Source organism: Rhinoderma darwinii, chromosome 2, assembly GCF_050947455.1.
Source record: "Rhinoderma darwinii isolate aRhiDar2 chromosome 2, aRhiDar2.hap1, whole genome shotgun sequence".
NCBI lineage: Eukaryota > Metazoa > Chordata > Amphibia > Anura > Rhinodermatidae > Rhinoderma > Rhinoderma darwinii.
The window spans coordinates 377587156-377608246 of record NC_134688.1 but is presented as its reverse complement, the minus strand read 5'-3'; the positions used below and the strand labels follow the sequence as shown (position 1 = coordinate 377608246).

The following is a 21091-nucleotide window of genomic DNA, read 5'->3' as shown; positions in this document are numbered from 1 at the left end:
ACAGTAGCAGCGAAGTGGTTGGGAATGAGCAAATGTCATCCACATGCGTAAAAATTTAGTCCTGAAATTCAACTGCGGTGCGGTGCGTATTTTCGTTCTGCAGCATGTCCATTCCTACTGCGGAAAGCGGATTGAAGTCCTGTGTTTTTCAGAGGAGATATCACCATCTCACAGACTTAAAAAAAATACAGCAAAATCTGCATTTATTTCTGCAGTAAGGCCGGGTTCCCACGGGTCCGATACGCTGCGTAAAAACTGCGCAGCCTATCCGACACGGAGCTCGCAGCACCTTCCATCCATAAAATCACACCACATTGTGGTGCGGTTTTTCGGATGGAACTTCCGCTGCGTAAAAAAGCGCTCATACTTATCCCCTCCTTTGACATCCGCTTCGGCCTCCTACTGTGACTTTGCAGGCCATGTGACGCTGCAGCATGTGATTGGCTGCAGCGGTCACATGGGATGAAACGTCATCCCTGGAGGCTGGACTGCAGGAAGAAGGAGGGTGTTCCGTGTAAGTATGTTTTTTTTTTTTACGGAGTTGGGATTTTTTGCGGCGTAATCACTGCGATTACGCCGCAATATTCGCATCACTGCTTTCTGTTGCGGATTTTGCATCCCCATTGAATTCAATAGGGAAAACCCGCAACAGAAAATCAACAAAAATGCAGCATAGATTGACATGCTGCGGATTTAAATTCTGCACCGCAGGTCAATTTATTAACGTTTAAGCTGCGTCTTTTTTCCGCAGAGTGGGCATGAGATTTACAAAATCTCATCCACTTTGTTGCTACTGTAAATGCTGCTAAATTTCCAGACACAATTCTGTTGCGGAAATTCCACAGCGTTTAAGCTACGTGGGAACCCGGCCAAAAAAACACAGGAAATGGTGCGGTTTTTCCAACCGGATTGTCTTCTAGCTTAAGCGGAAATGCTGCGGACAAGCCCTTAGTGTATCCACTTCATTGCTAACATTTATCATCTCATTAGTCTGTTATATTTACAATCTGGATATCTGTAGGCAAATCTGGCATCACAAGTTCTCCAAGGTCTCAAGATCTCCATTAGTTCATTAATATATTTCTGTGCCTCCGTGTCATTAACAATGTTTTTTGAGCAGTCATCAAGAAGTTTGTCGATTTTCTTCTGGGTGGAATCAGGAAATTTTCCTTCTATTAAGTAAGGTAGAAGATCCTTACATACCAGTATAATGTTCTGTTTCTCGGTGATATTGGCACAAGATGAAAGTGTTGGTGGACAATCAGATGATAGGCAGCTAAAAACATCTGTATCTTCATTCTTCCTTTCATACGCTGATTTCTCTACAATTAAAAAATTATTAGATCTTAAATATAAAGACCGCCACAACCAATGTGAGCAATATCAGTTTCCCAGTAATTTCACCACGGGTTGTAAGAATTTAGGGAAACATGTCTGCTTTCTACCAGAAACAGCCCAAGGACAGGAGTGGCGCTGTGTCTGGTATTGCAGCTGATGAGCTGCAGTACCAGAAACAGCCTATAAACAAAACAGGAGCACTGTCTAGAAGAAAGTAGCCATGTCTGTTAAATCCTCTACAACCCCTTTAATGTAATATTTTATACCATAATTTTCCAATAATTCAGATCTATAACTAAGCCAGACTATGATTCACATTAAATCAGTCAGATGCTCCGAGCTCATATACAATTCAAACGTTATCCACCCAATTATGTTGTCAGATCCTTCCTGACACTCAAAATATTTTTCTTTCCTATATTCACCCCTGCAAAATTCTAGATTATTTGGCAATTTTTCAGATTGAGACTATTTTTATTTCTCCAACACTATTAGGCCTCATTTACACGAACGTGATATACGTCCGTGAGACTCGCGTGCTTTTCACGCGGGTCGCACGGACCTATACAAGTCTATGGGGGCATGCAGACAGTCCGTGAGTTTTGCTCAGCGTGAGTGTGCTGAAAAAAACTCACGACATGTTCTATAATCGTGCGTTTTTCACGCATCACGCACCCATTGAAGTCAATGGGTGCGTGAAAACCACGAAGGTCGCACGGAAGCACTTCCGTGCGAACTGCGTGATTTGCGCAAGAGCTGTCAAACTGAATGTAAACAGAAAAGCACCACGTGCTTTTCTGTTTACAAACATCCGAACGGAGTGTCTTAGAGATGACCGAACCGAACTTCACCGGGTTCGGCCGAACTAGTTTTGACCGAACCCGGCAGGAGACAGTCACTGTCCAGGGTGCTGAAAGAGTTAAACTGTTTCAGCACCCTAGACAGTGACTTCCGATCCCAATATACGTGCACGTGTAAAAAAAAAAAAAAAAGTTCTGACTTACCGATAACTCCCGGCTTCTTCCTCCAGTCTGACCTCCCGGGATGACAATTCAGTCCAAGTGACAGCTCCAGCCAATCATAAGCCAAGCACAGGCTGCAGCGGTCACATGGACTGCCGCGTCATCCAGGGAGGTGGGGCCAGATGTCAAGAGAGGCGCGTCACCAAGGACACGTCACCAAGGACGCCTACCAAGGCAACGGCCGGGAAGTTCTCGGTAAGTACGAACCTCTTTTTTTTTTAAACAGGTTACTCTATATGTTGATCGGAATTCACTGTCGAGGGTGCTGAAAGAGTTACTGCCGATCAGTTAACTCTTTCAGCACCCTGGACAGTGACTGACGTCGACTTGCCTCGTCTCAATGATGGCGGCTGCGCGAAAATCACGCAGCCGCGCATCATACACTGATGACACACGGAGCTGTCAAGTGCCTTTTGCGCATGCCAAATGCTGCGTTTTTTGGCGTGCGCAAAACGCACACGCTCGTGTAAATGAGGCCTTAGGGCTACTATTTGTGCAAAAAGAGCTTCCAGATTTGCAGTGTAATTAAAGTCCATCACTAGTTTCTGGTAAAATCTGCTTGATAATCCAGAATCTTGGAAAGCTACATATGATAGATTAAATGATTAGACACGAAGTCTCACAGGACATATAAGCATCAAGGTGGGAGACAAATCTCAACCACCCATATAGATAGAGATAAAGACTCTAACAATGACTATTATAAACTAAAGAAAAAAGAGTCAATACATCTCATAGTATGAAAATATAAAACATCTTTATTAATGACATCAGATACACAAAATTACAAAAACTGAGAATCTAAAATAAATCCTTGTATGGATCACCAATACATACATTGAACAGAATATATTGATATATTTTACATATAATATGTATAGGAGATTTATTACGTTCAATGTTCCTTCAGCACAGGGTGCATCTATATCAATTGTTTCAATTGCAGATGGTACAAAAAACCAAACAGAGTATGCAGAGTTAAAGAAGGATATATGCCTCTATTAACTTAAGATGACTAGTGTCTTTGAAAAAACGGCATAAGCCCGAATAGGACTAACATATGCACTTACCCACCTTGGGTCACACTAATCTCCTCAAACATGGGTAAGTGCATCTGTTAGTCCTATTCGGGCTTATGCCGTTTTTTCAAAGACACTAGTCATCTTAAGTTAATAGAGGCATATATCCTTCTTTAACTCTGCATACTCTGTTTGGTTTTTTGTACCATCTGCAATTGAAACAATTGATATAGATGCACCCTGTGCTGAAGGAACATTGAACGTAATAAATCTCCTATACATATTATATGTAAAATATATCAATATATTCTGTTCAATGTATGTATTGGTGATCCATACAAGGATTTATTTTAGATTCTCCGTTTTTGTAATTTTGTATATCTGATGTCATTAATAAAGATGTTTTATATTTTCATACTTTGAGATGTATTGACTCTTTTTTCTCTAGTTTATAATATGATAGACTAAGCAATAGGGCAATAATCAATTATATCAAAAGGCTCTCCCAAGGGACAATTTAATAGTAAAGATAGATTCAGTGCCAAGAGGTGCTCACCCCCAGCCACAGATGCCTCTATTCAGTGCCAGCCTCAGATGCCACCCAGATTACCTGCCACAGGTATACCCATATGATACCTCAGATGCCCCTTTGCGTGCCTGTTACAGATGTTCGCCAGAACTCAGGCTGCCACTACTAATATTACCGTGTTATATGTTGCAGGGTTGGCCCGTTACAGCTGTACTATTTGCCCAAAGATTGAAGCGGCCCTGACTCCTGAATAAAAGCAAATATTATATGAACACTGACTGTATATACTTGCCTTGCTGCTTGTCAATAATGCCCATCTTGCTAGTGTCTCTTATAAACAAGCGCCCATCATTAAATATTCCAAAAGTAGTTCTATCAATAGACGTGAAATAAAATAAATAATTTAAGTCATTGGCACTTAAGTGATGGATGATTTGAAGAAGCTGATATGCCACATCCGCTGCCACGTCCAAACCAGAGATATTGAAGGAGGTCAGTTCATGGGTGCTTGTGGTCAAAAACATTCGCCCACATGAGCCTAAGTACTTTGGGAAAGGCCATCCCTCTGCCACCGGGAAGATCTAAAAGAACAGTGAACACAAGTATCAAAAATGGGATGTATACTATATTTCACACAGAAAGGTCTTCACGTCTTTACACAGAAATCAGTGGGTGCACTGATTTTGCTTTTCTTTACAAATCCTTTTAATATCTTTTTTTGGGCACAGCACTTGACCTTCTAGTGCGTGAGAAACCGCTATATAGTAAGTTAAATGTTGAACTGCACCTTATACACATTAAGGACTCACGCACCCAGAATTGTCACCTGTATGAATACTGCATGGTGGCACATTGAGTGTGATGATGTATGATGCTGCCCCTACTTGCCATATTGTCCCCTAGTGTATAGCTACTGGGGAAGAATACCTCCATAATACGCCATGTGTTGGTCTCTGAATTTTTTTTGTAGTCTGTGTGAAAAGAACGCTCTGAATGCCTCTGTGAAAAATTAAAGGCACACGCAGGTACATTATGGTTCCAGAGAATTCTATGGGTGCCAGGGGCGTCCCTAGGATCTAAAAAGATCAGGGGCACGAACCCCAAGGCATATGTTTTGCCCTTCACCCCAAAAATATATTGAAGACAGCATAGCTTTAAAACAACTTTTAGAACACGATAGGTTCAGATACACCACCTCATCAGTACACTGTCCCTGAATATTAATTTATAATAAAAATTGTACCCATAGATACATCAGCCCTTTCCACAAAAAATAGTCATACACTTTATAAATAATACCTCCACACCATGACCACATACTGTATATTTATGACAAAGGCTAATACAACCAATAATATTACCATACAGCGACCATACAGTAGTCAATGGGGGCTCACAGGCATATAGCTGCTGAGCCAGGGACTGTTGCGGTGAAGGGGTTAAGTGAGGGTTAGTAGCTCCCTCCCCCTCCTCGGTACTTGGGCGGTGGGTGAGTCAGAGTTAGGTAGGGGGCGTTAGGGGAGGTAAGGGGAGGTCTAGGGTAATGGGGAAAGGTATATAGGGGCTGCTTACCTGGTGTGCGGTCTCTTTTCCCTGATTTTTCTTCTTGGACATGGATCGTCAACAGCTGACTCAGGCGCTGTGTGCCACTATTGCTACAGAAGGGAGCGACTGGCTGCAGTCCCTGCTGCGGGAGTCAGCTGAGTCGGCTCCTGCTTCTTTGGCTGGGCGGCGTAGTTCTGCTCGGTCCACTCGTCCGCCGGTCCGGCTCTCTCCTTCTACTTCCGGTGGGGTGCGGCCGGCGGCGAGGGCTGCGAGTGCCGCAAGTGTTCCGGCCCCTCCCCCGTCGGTAGTGCTGCATCCTCCGGCGCCGGTGCTTCCGGGAACGAGGTTGTCGGTGGCCGTTGTGGGGGATGTGGTTCCCCCGACACACGGGACCAGAGGAGCCACGGGTGTGGTGGGCCTCAGGCCCCGCCCACTGGATGGGAGGGATTCCATGGGGCAGGCCCTAGCATCGGCCTCTATCTTAGCGGCGGCTGCTGCTTCACCAGCTGGGAGCGTTCCGCTGTTTCTTGCATCAGAGGGGAGAGGTGGGTGGAGGATTTGGGGGACGATGGCTCCTTTGATGGCTCGGAGCTCTTCTTTTTGGGCCAGTCAGCTAGGCGGGTGACACGTCAGGCAGCGGCCCCTCCCGCTGATGTGCTGCCTGGGCAGGCAGCGGTGGCCACAGTGTCGGCATCACACATAGGTGCAGCGTGCCGGGAACAGTCCCATAGCAGGCACGGGGCGAGTAGGGCTGGATCGGGGCGGCGCCATATGGTCGCAGAGACATCGGCGGCGTCATTCTCGTCGGTACAGGTGGTCTCTGTCTGACTCATCGTCGCCCGTCGTCTCCCAGGGTAGTTGGAGGGCGGACCGGAGCAGTAGCAGGAGTTGACGTGCTGTGTCTGACCGGGGGACTCGGAGTCGCCATTCCTCGGTTGGAGTAGCAGGGGTCGCTGCCCCTACGCCAGATGTGGTTTCGGTGCCCGCAGCGGCTGAAGTGGTTTTGTCCGTGCCTGGGGGTGCGTCTGCTGCTGGACACGGTGAGTATGCCTGCCTTCGGGCTTGGAATGCTGATAATATGTCTGCCACTGATTTATTGTCTGCTGTGCAATCTCTGGTGGCAGGGGCCGTTTCGTTGCCCGTGGGACCGTCGTCGCAGGCCGTGGTTGCGAGGTCCACATTGGAGGCGTCCACTTCTATGTCCACTCCTTCGGTCCCTGCTTTCTGAGATTCTTATTTTTGTAGTGTGTCTCCCTTGGGTGCTCAAGTGTCTGACGAGGTGCGGGAGAAAATCGGGAAGAATGCTTACATTGATATTTGGTCTCTTTTGTTGGTTGATTCGTCGACGGTTGATAAGGAGCGTAGACTTGAAAGGGGGGTGTTGAGTAAGCCTAGGGTCGTGCGGTCGTTTAATAATTGGGTGCAGGCCTTTGCTATTTTGGGGGGTGTTCAGTCAGGCGCGGCCTGAGTTTGCGGGGCAGTTGTTTGTCTATTTGGACACTATTTTTAGTGCGTATAAACGCATGGTGGCACGGCTTGTTGGCGGTACGATGAGGAGTTCCGTCGGCGGTTGGCTCAGAGGCCTGAGGTGGGGTGGGATACAAAAGCGACTGATGTGTGGTTACGCTTGATGATGGCGCCCTTTCAGCCCGCGCCCCCGCCTCTTCCCCTTCCGGTGGGGGCGGGGTTGGCGGGGGGGTTGGAAGTGTCCGTAGAGCGGGGGCCTGTTGGCTCTTTAATGAGGGACACTGTAGATTTTATGCCTCTTGTAAATTCCGCCACGAGTGCTCCTCATGTAGAGGCACCCACGTAGCGGTCAGGTGCTCCCGTCTGGTGGTGGCAGTCGCCCGCCTTGCGGGTGTTGGTCGAGGGGAGAACGCCAGTGCGCGTGTCCGCGATGCTCCCGTGGTTAAGCCGGTTTCCGAAGATGGCGGAAGCCGCCCTGCTTAGAGTTGGTTTTTGTTTTGGGTTCTTTATTCCATTTACTGCTCAGGCGGACCCGGTTATGTCACGGAATTTGAAGTCGGCGGAGGAGTTTCCAGCCGCCATTAGGGAGAAGGTGGAAAAGGAAGTGGAGCTTGGCCGGATGGCCGGCCCATTTTCTGCTTTGCCCTTCCAGAATCTTTGGGTGTCGCCCCTGGGGGTGGTTCCTAAGAAGGAGCCTGGAAAGTTCCGTCTGATTCACCATCTGTCTCATCCTAAGGGGTGGTCGGTGAATGATGGGATTGACAGTGAGTTGGCGACGGTCTCGTGTGTTTCGTTTGATTGGGCAGTCGACTTGGTGTGTCGGGCGGGGGCGGGCGCCCTTATGGCCAAGTCTGATATTGCGGTCCGCTTTTCGTTTGTTGCCTGTTCATGCGGATTGTTTTCATCTGTTGGGCTGTGCTTTGGCGGGGTTTTTCTATTATGAGATGTGCTTGCCGATGGGTTGTTCGATTTCTTGTTTTTATTTTGAGGTGTTCAGCTCATTTCTGGAATGGGCAGTGCAGGATCTCACTGGTTCTGGCTCAGTGACTCATTACCTGGATGATTTTTTGTTTGTAGGGCCCGCTTCCTCGGGGCAGTGTCAGTTTTTGTTGAGGTCCTTTCAATTTCTTGCTCAACGGTTTGGGGTCCCCCTTTCTGAGGAAAAGACGGAGGGACCGGTTACGGTGTTGTGTTTTCCGGGCATTGAGATCGATTCGGTCGCTATGGTCTTTCACTTCCCGGTGGAAAGGTGGTGAAATTGCGTACCGCATTGGATATGGCCTTGGCTGCGCGTAAGTTGGAGTTGCGGCAGATTCAATCTTTGTTGGGTTTGTTGGTCTTTGCGGGTCGTATTATGCCCATGGGGCAGGTGTTTGCCAGGAGGTTGTCCTTAGCTACAGTGGGCGTTTCGGTGCCTTCTCATCATGTTCGGATTTCTAGTTCTGTTAAGGCGGACTTGCGCGCCTGGCGCACTTACTTGGAGGACTACAATGTGCATACGTGTTGGAGGGCGCCTTCCATTTCCAGTATGGACTTGGAGTTGTTTAGCGACACGGCTGGTGCGGTGGGATTTGGGGCGTTGCTGGGTTCGGCGTGGTGCGCTGAAGCTTGGCCTGATTCATGGTGGGACAAGGGGTGGTGTGCAAATTTGACGTTCTTGGAACTTTTTCCCATAGTTGTCGCCGTTGAATTGTGGGGGGCACGCCTCTCCAATAGGTCTGTGGTGTTTTGGTCGGATAATATGAGTGTTGTTTTTGCTGTTAACCAACTTACTTCCTCCTCAGGTCCGGTTTTGGCTTTGCTCCGTCATTTGGTGTTGCGTTGCTTGCAGTGTAATATCCGTTTTCATGCTCGCCATATTCCAGGTTTTCACAATGTTGTCGCTGATGCATTATCTCGTTTTCATTGGCAGGTTTTTCGCTCTCTTTGTCCGCAGGCGGAGCCGGAGGGGGCCAGCTGCCTGGAGTTCTTGTGGAGGCTGCTGGATCTGAGTTAGTGCCGCTGGTGAGGTCGTCCCTTGCGCCCTCTACCTGGGCTACTTTCGGTAATGCGTGGAAGGAATGGTTGAGTGCTGTGGGGGATAGACTGGTAGAGGAGGATCCGGTGCTGCGCACGACTGTGACGCTTGAATATTTTACAGCTCTGCGCGAGCGTGGTGTTTTGGGGTGGTAGCTCAGCGGCGTCTGGCCGGGGTTGCTTTCTTTTCCAAGTTACGGGGGTGGTCGGACGTGACCAAGTCCTTTTTTATTTTACAAGCCTTGAAGGTTTGGAAGAAGTTGGTATCCAGGAGGGAGTCGCGTCGACCGGTGTCCTTTTCTTTATTGCAGGAACTTATAGCGGCGCTGCCATCGGTTTGTTCCTCTCCTTATGAATCAGTTTTGTTTTCAGTGGCTTTTTTGTTATGTTTTTTCGGGGCTCTGCGGATTTCGGAGCTAGTTCCGATGGGGGTGGCTCGTCCGGGTTGTTTGCTTTTTGAGGATGTAGTGGTTTCTTCGGTGGGGGTTCGTTTGCGTATTCGTCGCTCTAAGACGGATGTGTTTGGTCGGGGTTGTTGGGTTTCGCTTCAGCCAGTCCAGGGTTTGGCTTGTCCGGTGGCGGCGGTGTCTGATTTCTTGGGGGTGCGTAGTTCAAGGGTACAATTTTTGTCGCATTCGGATGGGCAGCTGCTTACTGGGTTCCAGTTTTCCGCCATTTTCCGTAAGGCTCTGGTTCAGGTCGGTAAGCCTCCAGGGGAGTATGGTACTCATTCTTTCCGTATTGGGGCGGCCACGATGGCCAGTGAATTGGGGTTATCGGATGCGGCAGTGAGGCGCATCGGGAGATGGAAGTCGGATTGTTTTGCTGGTTATGTACACCCGGATCTTATTTTGCATTAATTCAGTTTTTGTTTTAGGTTCCAGACCATCGGTGTGGATTGTCGGGCACTCCTATGTGTTCTGGGCGGAACGGAGGGCTGTCATAAGCCCTGGGGGAAGATCGTTGGGCTTTGCAAGTGCTGAAGTCTACTGGAGAGGCCTCCGGGACCTGCGCTGGTTGCAGGCGCTGCCCGAAGTGGTCGACATCAGCCGACATCGGCTGGTACCAATTGTTTTGGTTGGGCATTTGGGAGGAAATGATCTGTGTTCAGTTAGGTTGGGGGAGTTGATCTCGTTGATACAGTCGGATTTAGAGAGGTTCGCTCCCTTTTTCCCCCGGTTAGTGTTAGTCTGGTCGGAAATTGTTCCTAGGTTGGTGTGGCATGGCGCGTGGGATGTGCATTGCCATTGAGCGGGCGAGGCGCCTCTTAAATACTAGGGTGGCTCGGTTTTTCCGAGCCAGAGGAGGTGTGGTGGTTCGTCATCGGGAGTTGGAAGGTGACAACAGAGGATTGTTGTTGCCAGACGGGGTGCACATGACGGACATTGGGTTGGATATTTTCTTAATGGGGTTGAGCAGGCTCTGTATTTGTTGGGGGTCGGTGAACTGTGTAGTTGAGGAGTACACGTCACCTTATGGCGGTAGTAGAAGAGGATTTACCTACATGTCCTTGGTTTAGGCAGGCATACAGGTTGTTTATTGACCTCTGTTAAGGTAATTTAGTGTTTATATATTTTGTAAATATGTTATTAAAATTTTATTGTATTTATAAAACTGTGGCCGACCCCCGGATCAACCCCACTTTAAAAGAGAATTACGTGTCGGTTGTTATATTATTTTAGATTAAGGGGGGGGGGGAGACTCATGGGTTAGATGTTGCTATATGCATACAGTCCATACTAGTTTGACACTGGCCCTCTACAGAGTATTATCATGCTTTGAATACAGTGAAATAAACACAGAACAATTATAACCAGTGACTCAAAAAGTTTGGTTTTTTTCCATATTGTATGTCTAACACATGTTCTATGTAATTTATGTAACGATATATTGTAAATGAATAGGGAAAGATTACTCTTATCATTTGATATTATTGTACTGATGTATATATATTCCATGATGTGTTAACGATACTTGACTCTGTTTGTATATTTTTGAATCAACTATTGGTGTGATATAATATATTGTAACACTCCCACGAATCAACTATATATATATACATATACAAACAACAATACGATACACCATCTTTATACTATAGCGTCACCATGGCAATTCTTGTGACGGCAGTCTAGTCAAGTGACTGCCAAGCATTAGCCCTTCCCCCCTTTCAGGTGACCTGCATGGATGTTACCATGCTGGTCACGTGTATCGGAGTGGTGTTCGCGCATGTGCACACCAAAGGAACGCTTTTGAGCAATGTGGTGTGTTCTATGCATGACACTTGGGGCGTTTCTCTGTCGGACTCGTACTGTCTGTTTTGCTCCGGATGTGTCACATCCCTTTCATCAGCTGTGACTGATGAAATTGGTTAGCTGATCACACTTGTGATTGGTGGCTGGTCACATAAATACCTCCCTCAGACTCTCTGGCACCACACCCAGACGAAGGCCCTCAGCCGAAACGTACGTCGGGTGTGACGCCAGACAGCACAAATCTATGGGTAATTTGCTTATACTATATATCCACATATACTTTTTATGTAGCCATTAGTTTGGGTCTGGTGCTGACTGCAGCTTTGCCTTCAAATAATGACTCAGAACTGGGCTCTGCATATTATCTAGAACACATTACATGTCTCCTGGGTTTATATATTTATACACTATGTAGAGCACTGAATGTGCTTTCATGGTTGCAGTTACTCCAAGCCTTACTCATGATACTTCCAAAACACATATATGTTTATTTATTATCCAACTATTGACAACTGTCTGGCCTCATCTGCTTCACACTGTGGTAATCATCTTTGATTTTAATGTGTGAGTTTTTTATATTTTGTACCAATAAAATTATTTATTTTATCAGTATAAGCATGGTTTTGACTCTATTTTTAGGTTTTTATTGTGATTATGTTATGAGTCACCGCTGACGTCACCCGTAGTCATGTGCGTTTTCTAATATATGCCCTCCCCCCATATAATATATTATATATGACCTACTGATATCTATTTTGTTTCTTTATAGAGGGGTATTTAGGTTGTCCTCCATATTGGTTAAGTACAATTATAACAAGTGACTCACAGGTGATATCTATTCTGATTGGAGCTGTTCACTTTTCCTTTTAATTACCATCCGACGGAGACCACCATGATGACTTCTCCCAGCCATGACTCAATGACTCATTTCAGCAGCCCCTTTTAGTGCACCACACAGTAATAGTTCCCCACACAAAAATAGTGGCTTCCCAGTGCCTGCAATAGTAGTGCCCCCACACAGTAATAGTGCCCTCTTAAAGCCCCCATTAAGTTAAGGTGTCTCCCACTTAGTAATGCTGCCCCCTTACTGCCCCACTCAGTAATGCTGCCATCTTAGTGCCCCACTCAGTAATGCTGTCATCTTAGTGCCCCTACTCAGTAATGCTGCCATCTTCTTGCCGTATACTCAGTAATGGTGCCTATTAGTGCCCTCACTCAGTAATGCTGCTACCTTAGTGCCCGCACTCGGTAATGCTGCCCCATAATGCCCAACATTAAGTAATAGTGTTCCCACTCAATAATTCAACGCCCTTAGTACCCACACCCAGTAATGCTGTCCCTTTAGTATCCATACACACGATACTTTAATGCCCCCACTCAGTAATGATGCCCCCATAGTGCCCCCACTCAGTAATGGTGCCCCCTATAGGCTCCCACTCAGTAATATTGCCTCCTTAGTGCCCCCACTCAGTCATTCTTCCCCATTAGTGCCCACACTCAGTAATGCTGCCCAAAAGTGCCCTCAGTAATGCTGCCCCATAATGTCTCCTCTCAGTAATAGTTCCTCCACTCACTAATAGGGCTCCCACTCAGCAATGCTGCCACCTTAGTGCCCCCACTCAGTAATGATGCCCCATAGTGTCCCCCACTCAGTAATTGTGCCCATGTAGAGCTGCCCTACTCAGTATTACTGCCTCCTTAGTGCAACCACTCAGTAGTTCTGTCCTATTAGTACCCTCACTCAGTAATGCTTCCCCCAAAGTGCCACCACTTAGTAATAGTGCCCCATACTGCCCCTACTCAGTAATACTGCCCTCACACAGTAATGCTGCCCCTTAGTGCCCAAATCAGTACGGCTGCCCCCTTACTGCCCCCACTCGGTAAAGCTGCCTTCATAGAGCCCCCTATTCAGTAATGTTGCCCCATAGTGCTCCCACTCAGTAATACTTAGTAATTCCTGAGGGTGTACATGTAGTTAAAACTGGCAGTCGCCCGGAGATCCGGATGGACGGTGCTAGCAAAGCCCCTGATGAGCGCCATATTACAGATCTGTAATATATATGTATGAGGTCTAAAGCTGCTCAATTGAAATTAAAGGATTAAAGAAACATGTCTGCTTTCTTCCTTTCCAGGGGTTGTGTCTGGTAGTGCAGCTCAGCTCCTTTGAAGTGAAAACAGCTAAACGGCAATACGTCACACAACCTGTGGATGACTGTGGCACTGTTTTTAAAAGAAAGTAGCCATGTTTAATCAAGGTTTTCTACTGAGAAACATGAAATGGGGTTTTAGAATTGTAGAATTGATCAGGTTAATGTTGAGCAAGCATTCTACTTAGAGGTCCCTTAATTTCAGGGCTGCTCACTTCTGTTTGTATTCAAATTTGTCATAAAGTCTTTGTAAACTACATTGTTAACAATCACCTATTGGTACATTCAGGAAAGTTTATGTCAGCCTATATGTAAAGTTTTGAAATCATAAACAGTATAGAGACAAAAACATGTATAAACCAAGTATATCTTGGTGCATTGACCCCGGCATTGAGCAAGAAAAACCTACAAAGTATGGGGTACAATTAACACACAATAGTTGCATGTAGAAAAACATATAATCTTTATTCAAAATACATAAACAATTAAAAAAGAGTCATGCAAAGCATGAACAGGACGTCCCTCTGTGCAGAGAGCAGAATGTAACAACTTAGTGACAACCATAGGTAAAGAAAAATACAATGCAACACTCAAGATAGAGATGCAAAATACACATGTCAAATGATCCAGCTGATCAGTATGTATGAAAGCAGTACAATTGTCATAATTGTGGATATACCACTGATCACTAAGTATGGTGATCAGTGTATTGTAACAAGACATAAACGTAGATGAACACAGTCAGGAGACATGTATAAAAATAACATACCCATATAGCTCACTTGGCACGAAGAGAGACGTCACACCCGACGCGCGTTTCGGCGAAATGCCTTCGTCCGGGGGTGGTGTCTCTCCAGTGGGACCCTCCATTTACATGCGCTACATCCAATCAGGCGCAATGAAGGCGTTCCTTATCCAGGTACTGTATTAGCTTGTATTGGCGTCATGCGCCAGGTATAAAGATGGCCGACGGCACACTCCCGGCCATGCGTCATCAGGGCGGGGTTTTGCGACGTCAGTCGTCGTTGACCCCCCGCCCGCCCTGATGACGCATGGCCGGGAGTGATCAGTGGTATATCGACAATTATGACAATTGTACTGGTTTCATACATACTGATCAGCTGGATCATTTGACATGTGTATTTTGCATCTCGATCTTGAGTGTTGCATTGTATTTTTACTTACCTATGGTTGTCACTAGGTTGTTACATTCTGCTCTCTGCACAGAGGGACGTCCTGTTCATGCTTTGCATGACTCTTTTTTAATTGTTTATGTATTTTGAATAAAGATTATATGTTTTTCTACATGCAACTATTGTGTGTTAATTGTACCCCAAACATCGGCGTCGTCATTCTCGTCGGTACAGGCGGTCTCCGTCTGACTCATCGTCGCCCCTCGTCTCCCAGGGTAGTTGGAGGGCGGACCGGAGCAGTAGCTGACGTGCTGCGTCTGACCGGGGGACTCGGAGTCACCGTTCCTCGGTTGGAGTAGCAGGGGTCGCTGCCCCTACGCCAGATGTGGTTTCGGTGGCCGCAGCGGCTGAAGTGGTTTTGTCCGTGCTTGGGGGGCGTCTGCTGCTGGACACGGTGAGTATGCCTGACTTCGGGCTTGGAATGCTGATAATATGTCTGCCACTGATTTATTGTCTGCCGTGCAATCTCTGGTGGCAGGGGCCGTTTAGTTGCCCGTGGGACCGTCGTCGCAGGCCGTGGTTGCGAGGTCCACATTGGAGGCGTCCACTTCTATGTCCACTCCTTTGTTCCCTGCTTTCAGAGATTCTTATTTTTGTAGTGTGTCTCCCTTGGGTGCTCATGTGTCTGACGAGGTGCGGGAGAAAATCGGGAAGAATGCTTACATTGATATTTGGTCTCTTTTGTTGGTTGATTCGTCGACGGTTGATAAGGAGCGTAGACTTGAGAGGGGGGTGTTGAGTAAGCCTAGGGTCGTGCGGTCCTTTAATAATTGGGTGCAGGCCTTTGCTATATTGGGGGGGGGTGTTTAGTCAGGCTCGGCCTGAGTATGCGGGGCAGTTGTTTGTCTATTTGGACACTATTTTTAGTGCGTATAAACGCATGGTGGCACGGCTTGGTGGCGGTACGATGAGGAGTTCCGTCGGCGGTTGGTTCAGAGGCCTGAGGTGGGGTGGGATACAAAAGCGACTGATGTGTGGTTACGCTTGATGATGGCGCCCTTTCAGCCCTCCGCCCCCGCCTCTTCCCCTTCCGGTGGGGGCGGGGTTGGCGGGGGGGGTTGGGAGTGTCCGTAGAGCGGGGGCCTGTTGGCTCTTTAATGAGGGACACTGTAGATTTTATGCCTCTTGTAAATTCCGCCATGAGTGCTCCTCGTGTAGAGGCACCCACGCAGCGGTCAGGTGCTCCCGTCTGGTGGCGGCAGTCGCCCGCCTTGCGGGTGTTGGTCGAGGGGAGAACGCCGGTGCACGTGTCCGCGATGCTCCCGTGGTTAAGCCGGTTGCCGAAGATGGCGGAAGCCGCACTGCTTAGAGTTGGTTTTTGTTTTGGGTTCTTTATTCCATTTACTGCGCAGGCGGACCCGGTTATGTCACGGAATTTGAAGTCGGTGGAGGAGTTTCCAGCCGCCATTAGGGAGAAGGTGGAAAAGGAAGTGGAGCTTGGCCGGATGGCCGGCCCATTTTCTGCTTTGCCCTTCCCGAATCTTGGGGTGTCGCCCCTGGGGGGGGGGGGGTTCCTAAGAAGGAGCCTGGAAAGTTCCGTCTGAGTCACCATCTGTCTCATCCTAAGGGGCGGTTGGTGAATGATGGGATTGACAGTGAGTTGGCGACGGTCTCGTGTGTTTCGTTTGATCGGGCAGTCGACTTGGTGTGTCGGGCAGGGGCGGGCGCCCTTATGGCCAAGTCTGATATAGCGTCCGCTTTTCGTTTGTTGCCTGTTCATGCGGATTGTTTTCATCTGTTGGGCTGTGCTTTGGAGGGGTTTTTCTATTATGAGATGTGCTTGCCGATGGGTTGTTCGATTTCTTTTTCTTATTTTGAGGTGTTCAGCTCATTTCTGGAATGGGCAGTGCAGGATCTCACTGGTTCTGGCTCAGTGACTCATTACCTGGATGATTTTTTGTTTGTAGGGCCCGCTTCCTCGGGGAAGTGTCAGTTTTTGTTGAGGTCCTTTCAATTTCTCGCTCAACGGTTTGGGGTCCCCCTTTCTGAGGAAAAGACGGAGGGACCGGTTATGGTGTTGTGTTTTCCGGGCATTGAGATCGATTCGGTTGCTATGGTTTTTCGCTTCCCGGCGGAAAGGTGGTGAAATTGCGTACCGCATTGGATATGGCCTTGGCTGCGCGTAAGTTGGAGTTGCGGCAGATTCAATCTTTGTTGGGTTTGTTGGTCTTTGCGGGTCGTATTATGCCCATGGGGCGGGTGTTTGCCAGGAGGTTGTCCTTAGCTACAGTGGGCGTTTCGGTGCCTTCTCATCATGTTCGGATTTCTAGTTCTGTTAAGGCGGACTTGCGCGTCTGGCGCACTTACTTGGAGGACTACAATGGGCGTACGTGTTGGAGGGCGCCTTCCATTTCCAGTGTGGACTTGGAGTTGTTTAGGGACGCGGCTGGTGCGGTGGGATTTGGGGCGTTGCTGGGTTGGGCGTGGTGCGCTGAAGCTTGGCCTGATTCATGGTGGGACAAGGGGTGGTGTGCAAATTTGACGTTGTTGGAACTTTTTCCCATAGTTGTCGCCGTTGAATTGTGGGGGGCACGCCTCTCCAATAGGTCTGTGGTGTTTTGGTCGGATAATATGAGTGTTGTTTTTGCTGTTAACCAACTTACTTCCTCCTCAGGTCCGGTTTTGGCTTTGCTCCGTCATTTGGTGTTGCGTTGCTTGCAGTGTAACATCCGTTTTCGTGCTCGCCATATTCCAGGTGTTCACAATGTTGTCGCTGATGCATTATCTTGTTTTCATTGGCAGGTTTTTCGCTCTCTTTTCCCGCAGGCGGAGCCGGAGGGGGCCAGCTGCCTGGAGTTCTTGTGGAGGCTGCTGGATCGGAGTTAGTGCCGCTGGTGAGGTCGTCCCTTGCGCCCTCTACCTGGGCTACTTTCGGTAATGCGTGGAAGGAATGGTTGAGCGCTGCGGGGGATAGACGGGTAGGGGAGGATCCGGTGCTATGCACGACTGTGACACTTGAATATTTAACATCTCTGCGCGAGCGTGGTGTTTCAGGGTGGTAGCTCAGCGACGTCTGGCCGTGGTTGCTTTCTTTTCCAAGTTACGGGGGTGGTCGGACGTGACCAAGTCCTTTTTTATTTTACAAGCCTTGAAGGGTTGGAAGAAGTTGGTCTCCAGGAGGGAGTCGCGTCGACCGGTGTCCTTTTCTTTATTGCAGGAGCTTATAGCGGCGCTGCCGTCGGTTTGTTCCTCTCCTTATGAATCAGTTTTGTTTTCAGTGGCTTTTTTTTAATGTTTTTTTCGGGGCTCTGCGGATTTCGGAGCTAGTTCCGATGGGGGCGGCTCGTCCAGCTGGTTTGCTTTTTGAGGATGTAGTGGTTTCTTCGGTGGGGGTTCGTTTGCGTATTCGTCGCTCTAAGATGGATGTGTTTGGTCGGGGTTGTTGGGTTTCGCTTCGGCCAGTCCAGGGTTTGGCTTGTCCGGTGGTGGCGGTGTCTGCTTTCTTGGGGGTGCATAGTTCAGGGGTACAATTTTTGTCACATTCGGATGGGCGGCTGCTTACTAGGTTCCAGTTTTCCGCCATTTTCCGTAAGGCTCTGGTTCGGGTCGGTAAGCCTCCAGGGGAGTATGGTACTCATTCTTTCCGTATTGGGGCGGCCACGATGGCCAGTGAATTGGGGTTATCGGATGCGGCAGTGAGGCGCATCGGGAGATGGAAGTCGGATTGTTTTGCTGGTTATGTTCGCCCGGATCTTATTTTGCATTAATTCAGTTTTCGTTTTAGGTTCCAGACCATTGGTGTGGATTGTCGGGCACTCCTATGTGTTCTGGGCGGAACGGAGGGCTGCCATACGCCCTGGGGGAAGATCGTTGGGCTTTGCAAGTGCTGAAGTCTACTGGAGAGGCCTCCGGGACCTGCGCTGGTTGCAGGCGCTGCCCGAAGTGGTCGACATCAGCCGACATCGGCTGGTACCAACTGTTTTGGTTGGGTATTTGGGAGGAAATTATCTGTGTTCAGTTAGGTTGGGGGAGTTGATCTCATTGATACAGTCGGATTTAGAGAGGTTCGCACCCTTTTTCCCCCGGTTAGTGTTAGTCTGGTCAGAAATTGTTCCTAGGTTGGTGTGGCATGGCGCGTGGGATGTGAATGCCATTGAGCGGGCGAGGCGCCTCTTAACCCCTTAATGACCAGGCCATTTTGCGCGTTAATGACCAAGAATTATTTTTTGTTTTTTGACGGTCGCATTCCAAGAGTCGTAACTTTTTTTTAATTCCGTCGACATAGCCATATGAGGGCTTGTTTTTTGCGGGACGAGTTGTATTTTGTAATTGTACCATTTTTAGATGCTTATAATATATTGATTAACTTTTATTAACTTTATTTTAGGAGAGAATTGAAAATAAGCAGCTATTCCAGCATTGATTTTCACGTTATAAATTTACGCCGTTTACTATGCAGTGTAAATAACATGTTAACTTTATTCTATGGGTTGGCATGCTTACGGGGATACCAAATATGTAAAGGTTTTATATGTTTTCCTACGTTTGCACAATAAAAAGCCTTTTAGAAAAAAATTACTCGTTTTTGCATCGCCGCATTCCAAGAGCCGTAATTTTTTTATTTTTCCGTCGATGTGGCCGTATGTGGGCTTGATTTTTGCGGGCAAATGTGTAGTTTTCATTAGTACTATTTTGGGGCACATAGGACTTATAGATTAACTTTTATTTAATTTTTTTATGGGGGGAATTGGAGAAAAGAGAGAATTTTGCCATTGTTTTTTGCGTTTGTTTTGGACGCCGTTCATCCGGCGGTTTAATTAATGTCTTCATTTTATTGGTCAAGTTGTTACGATCGCGTGGATACCATATATGTGTATGTGTTATTTGTTTTGACACTTTTACTAAATAAAACCACTTTTTGGGCAAAAAAAGTCGTTTTATTTGATTTTGACTGTAATGTTTTTTTTTGTTTATTTTTCACAAACTTTATTTAACTGATTTACATTTTTTTTTTTAGTCCCACCAGGGCACTTCACTATGCGACCTGCTGATCGCATATATAATACTTTGGTATACTTAGTATACCAATGCATTATTGCCTGTCAGTGTAAAACTGACAGGCAATCTATTATGCCATGCCTCTGACACGGCATAATAGGCATACAGCCAGGGCAGGCCTGGGGGTCTTTGTTAGACACCCGGCTGCCATGGCAACCCGTTGGCAGCCTGAGATCGCAATCGCGGGCCGCCGATGGGTGACAGAGGGAGCTCCCTCCCTCTGTCAATAGATTTAAATGCCGCGGTCGCTATTGACTGTGGCATTTATTGGGTTAAACGGCTGAGATTGAAGATTTCTTCAAACTCGGCAGTTGCAACGGGAGCCCAGCTGTCAGTCACAGCCGGGCTCCCGTGGCGATCGCGCGGCCTCAGCTTCTGTGCCCGCGCGATCTCCATCACGGTCATGCACGTGGGAATGCGCGAACAGGCTTCATTCCCCGACGTGCATGTACGTGAAAATGCGGGAAGGGGTTAAATACTAGGGTGTCTCGGTTTTTCCGAGCTAGAGGAGGTGTGGTGGTTCGTCATTGGGAGTTGGAAGGTGACAACAGAGGATTGTTGTTGCCAGACGGGGTGCACTTGACGGACATTGGGTTGGATATTTTCTTAATGGGGTTGAGCAGGCTCTGTTTTTGTTGGGGGGTCGGTGAACCGTGTAGTTGAGGAGTACACGGTCACCTTATGGCGGTAGTAGAAGGGGATTTACCTACATGTCCTTGGTTTAGGCAGGCATACAGGTTGTTTATTGACCTCTGTTAAGGTAATTTAGTGTTTATATATTTTGTAAATATGTTATTTAAATTTTATTGTATTAATAAAGCTGTGGCCGACCCCCGGGTCAACCCCACTTTAAAAGAGAATTACGTGTCGGTTGTTATATTATTTTAGATTAAGGGGGGGGGGGAGACTCATGGGTTAGATGTTGCTATATGCATACAGTCCATACTAGTTTGACACTGGCCCTCTACAGAGTATTATCATGCTTTGAATACAGTGAAATAAACACAGAACAATTATAACCAGTGACTCAAAAGTTTTTTTAGCTTTATGTGCATTTTTTATGTGTGTTTTTTTTTTCATATTGTATGTCTAACACATGTTCTATGTAATTTATGTAACGATATATTGTAAATGAATAGGGAAAGATTACTCTTATTATTTGATATTATTGTACTGATGTATATATATTCCATGATGTGTTAACGATACTTGACTCTGTTTGTATATTTTTGAATCAACTATTGGTGTGATATAATATATTGTAAGGGTATGTTCACATGACAGCGTCCGTAACGGCTGAAATTACGGGGATGTTTCCGCCTGAAAACATCCCCGTAATTTCAGCCGTAACGGCATGTGCAGGCGCTTGAACGCCGCGTCCATTACGGACGTAATTGGCGCTGCTATTCATTGGAGTCAATGAATAACGGCTCCAATTACGGCCAAAGAAGTGACAGGTCACTTCTTTGACGCGGGCGTCTATTTACGCGCCGTCATTTGACAGCGGCGCGTAAATATACGCCTCGTGTGAACAGACAAACGTCTGCCCATTGCTTTCAATG

At 47.3% G+C, this 21091-nt stretch overlaps 1 protein-coding gene across 1 annotated transcript in view; it reads right to left on the bottom strand.

Annotated features, from left to right (window-relative positions):
- Positions 1-978: 978 nt before the first annotated feature.
- DIPK2B (divergent protein kinase domain 2B) overlaps positions 979-21091 on the bottom strand; it is a 97281-nt gene continuing 77168 nt past the window's right edge. Inside the window, exons 4-5 of the mRNA XM_075850751.1 lie at positions 4201-4489; positions 979-1322 (exon numbers count right to left, since the gene is read on the bottom strand). Of these exons, the coding sequence (XP_075706866.1) occupies positions 979-1322; positions 4201-4489 (633 nt within the window). The remainder of the gene's footprint in view (positions 1323-4200; positions 4490-21091) is intronic.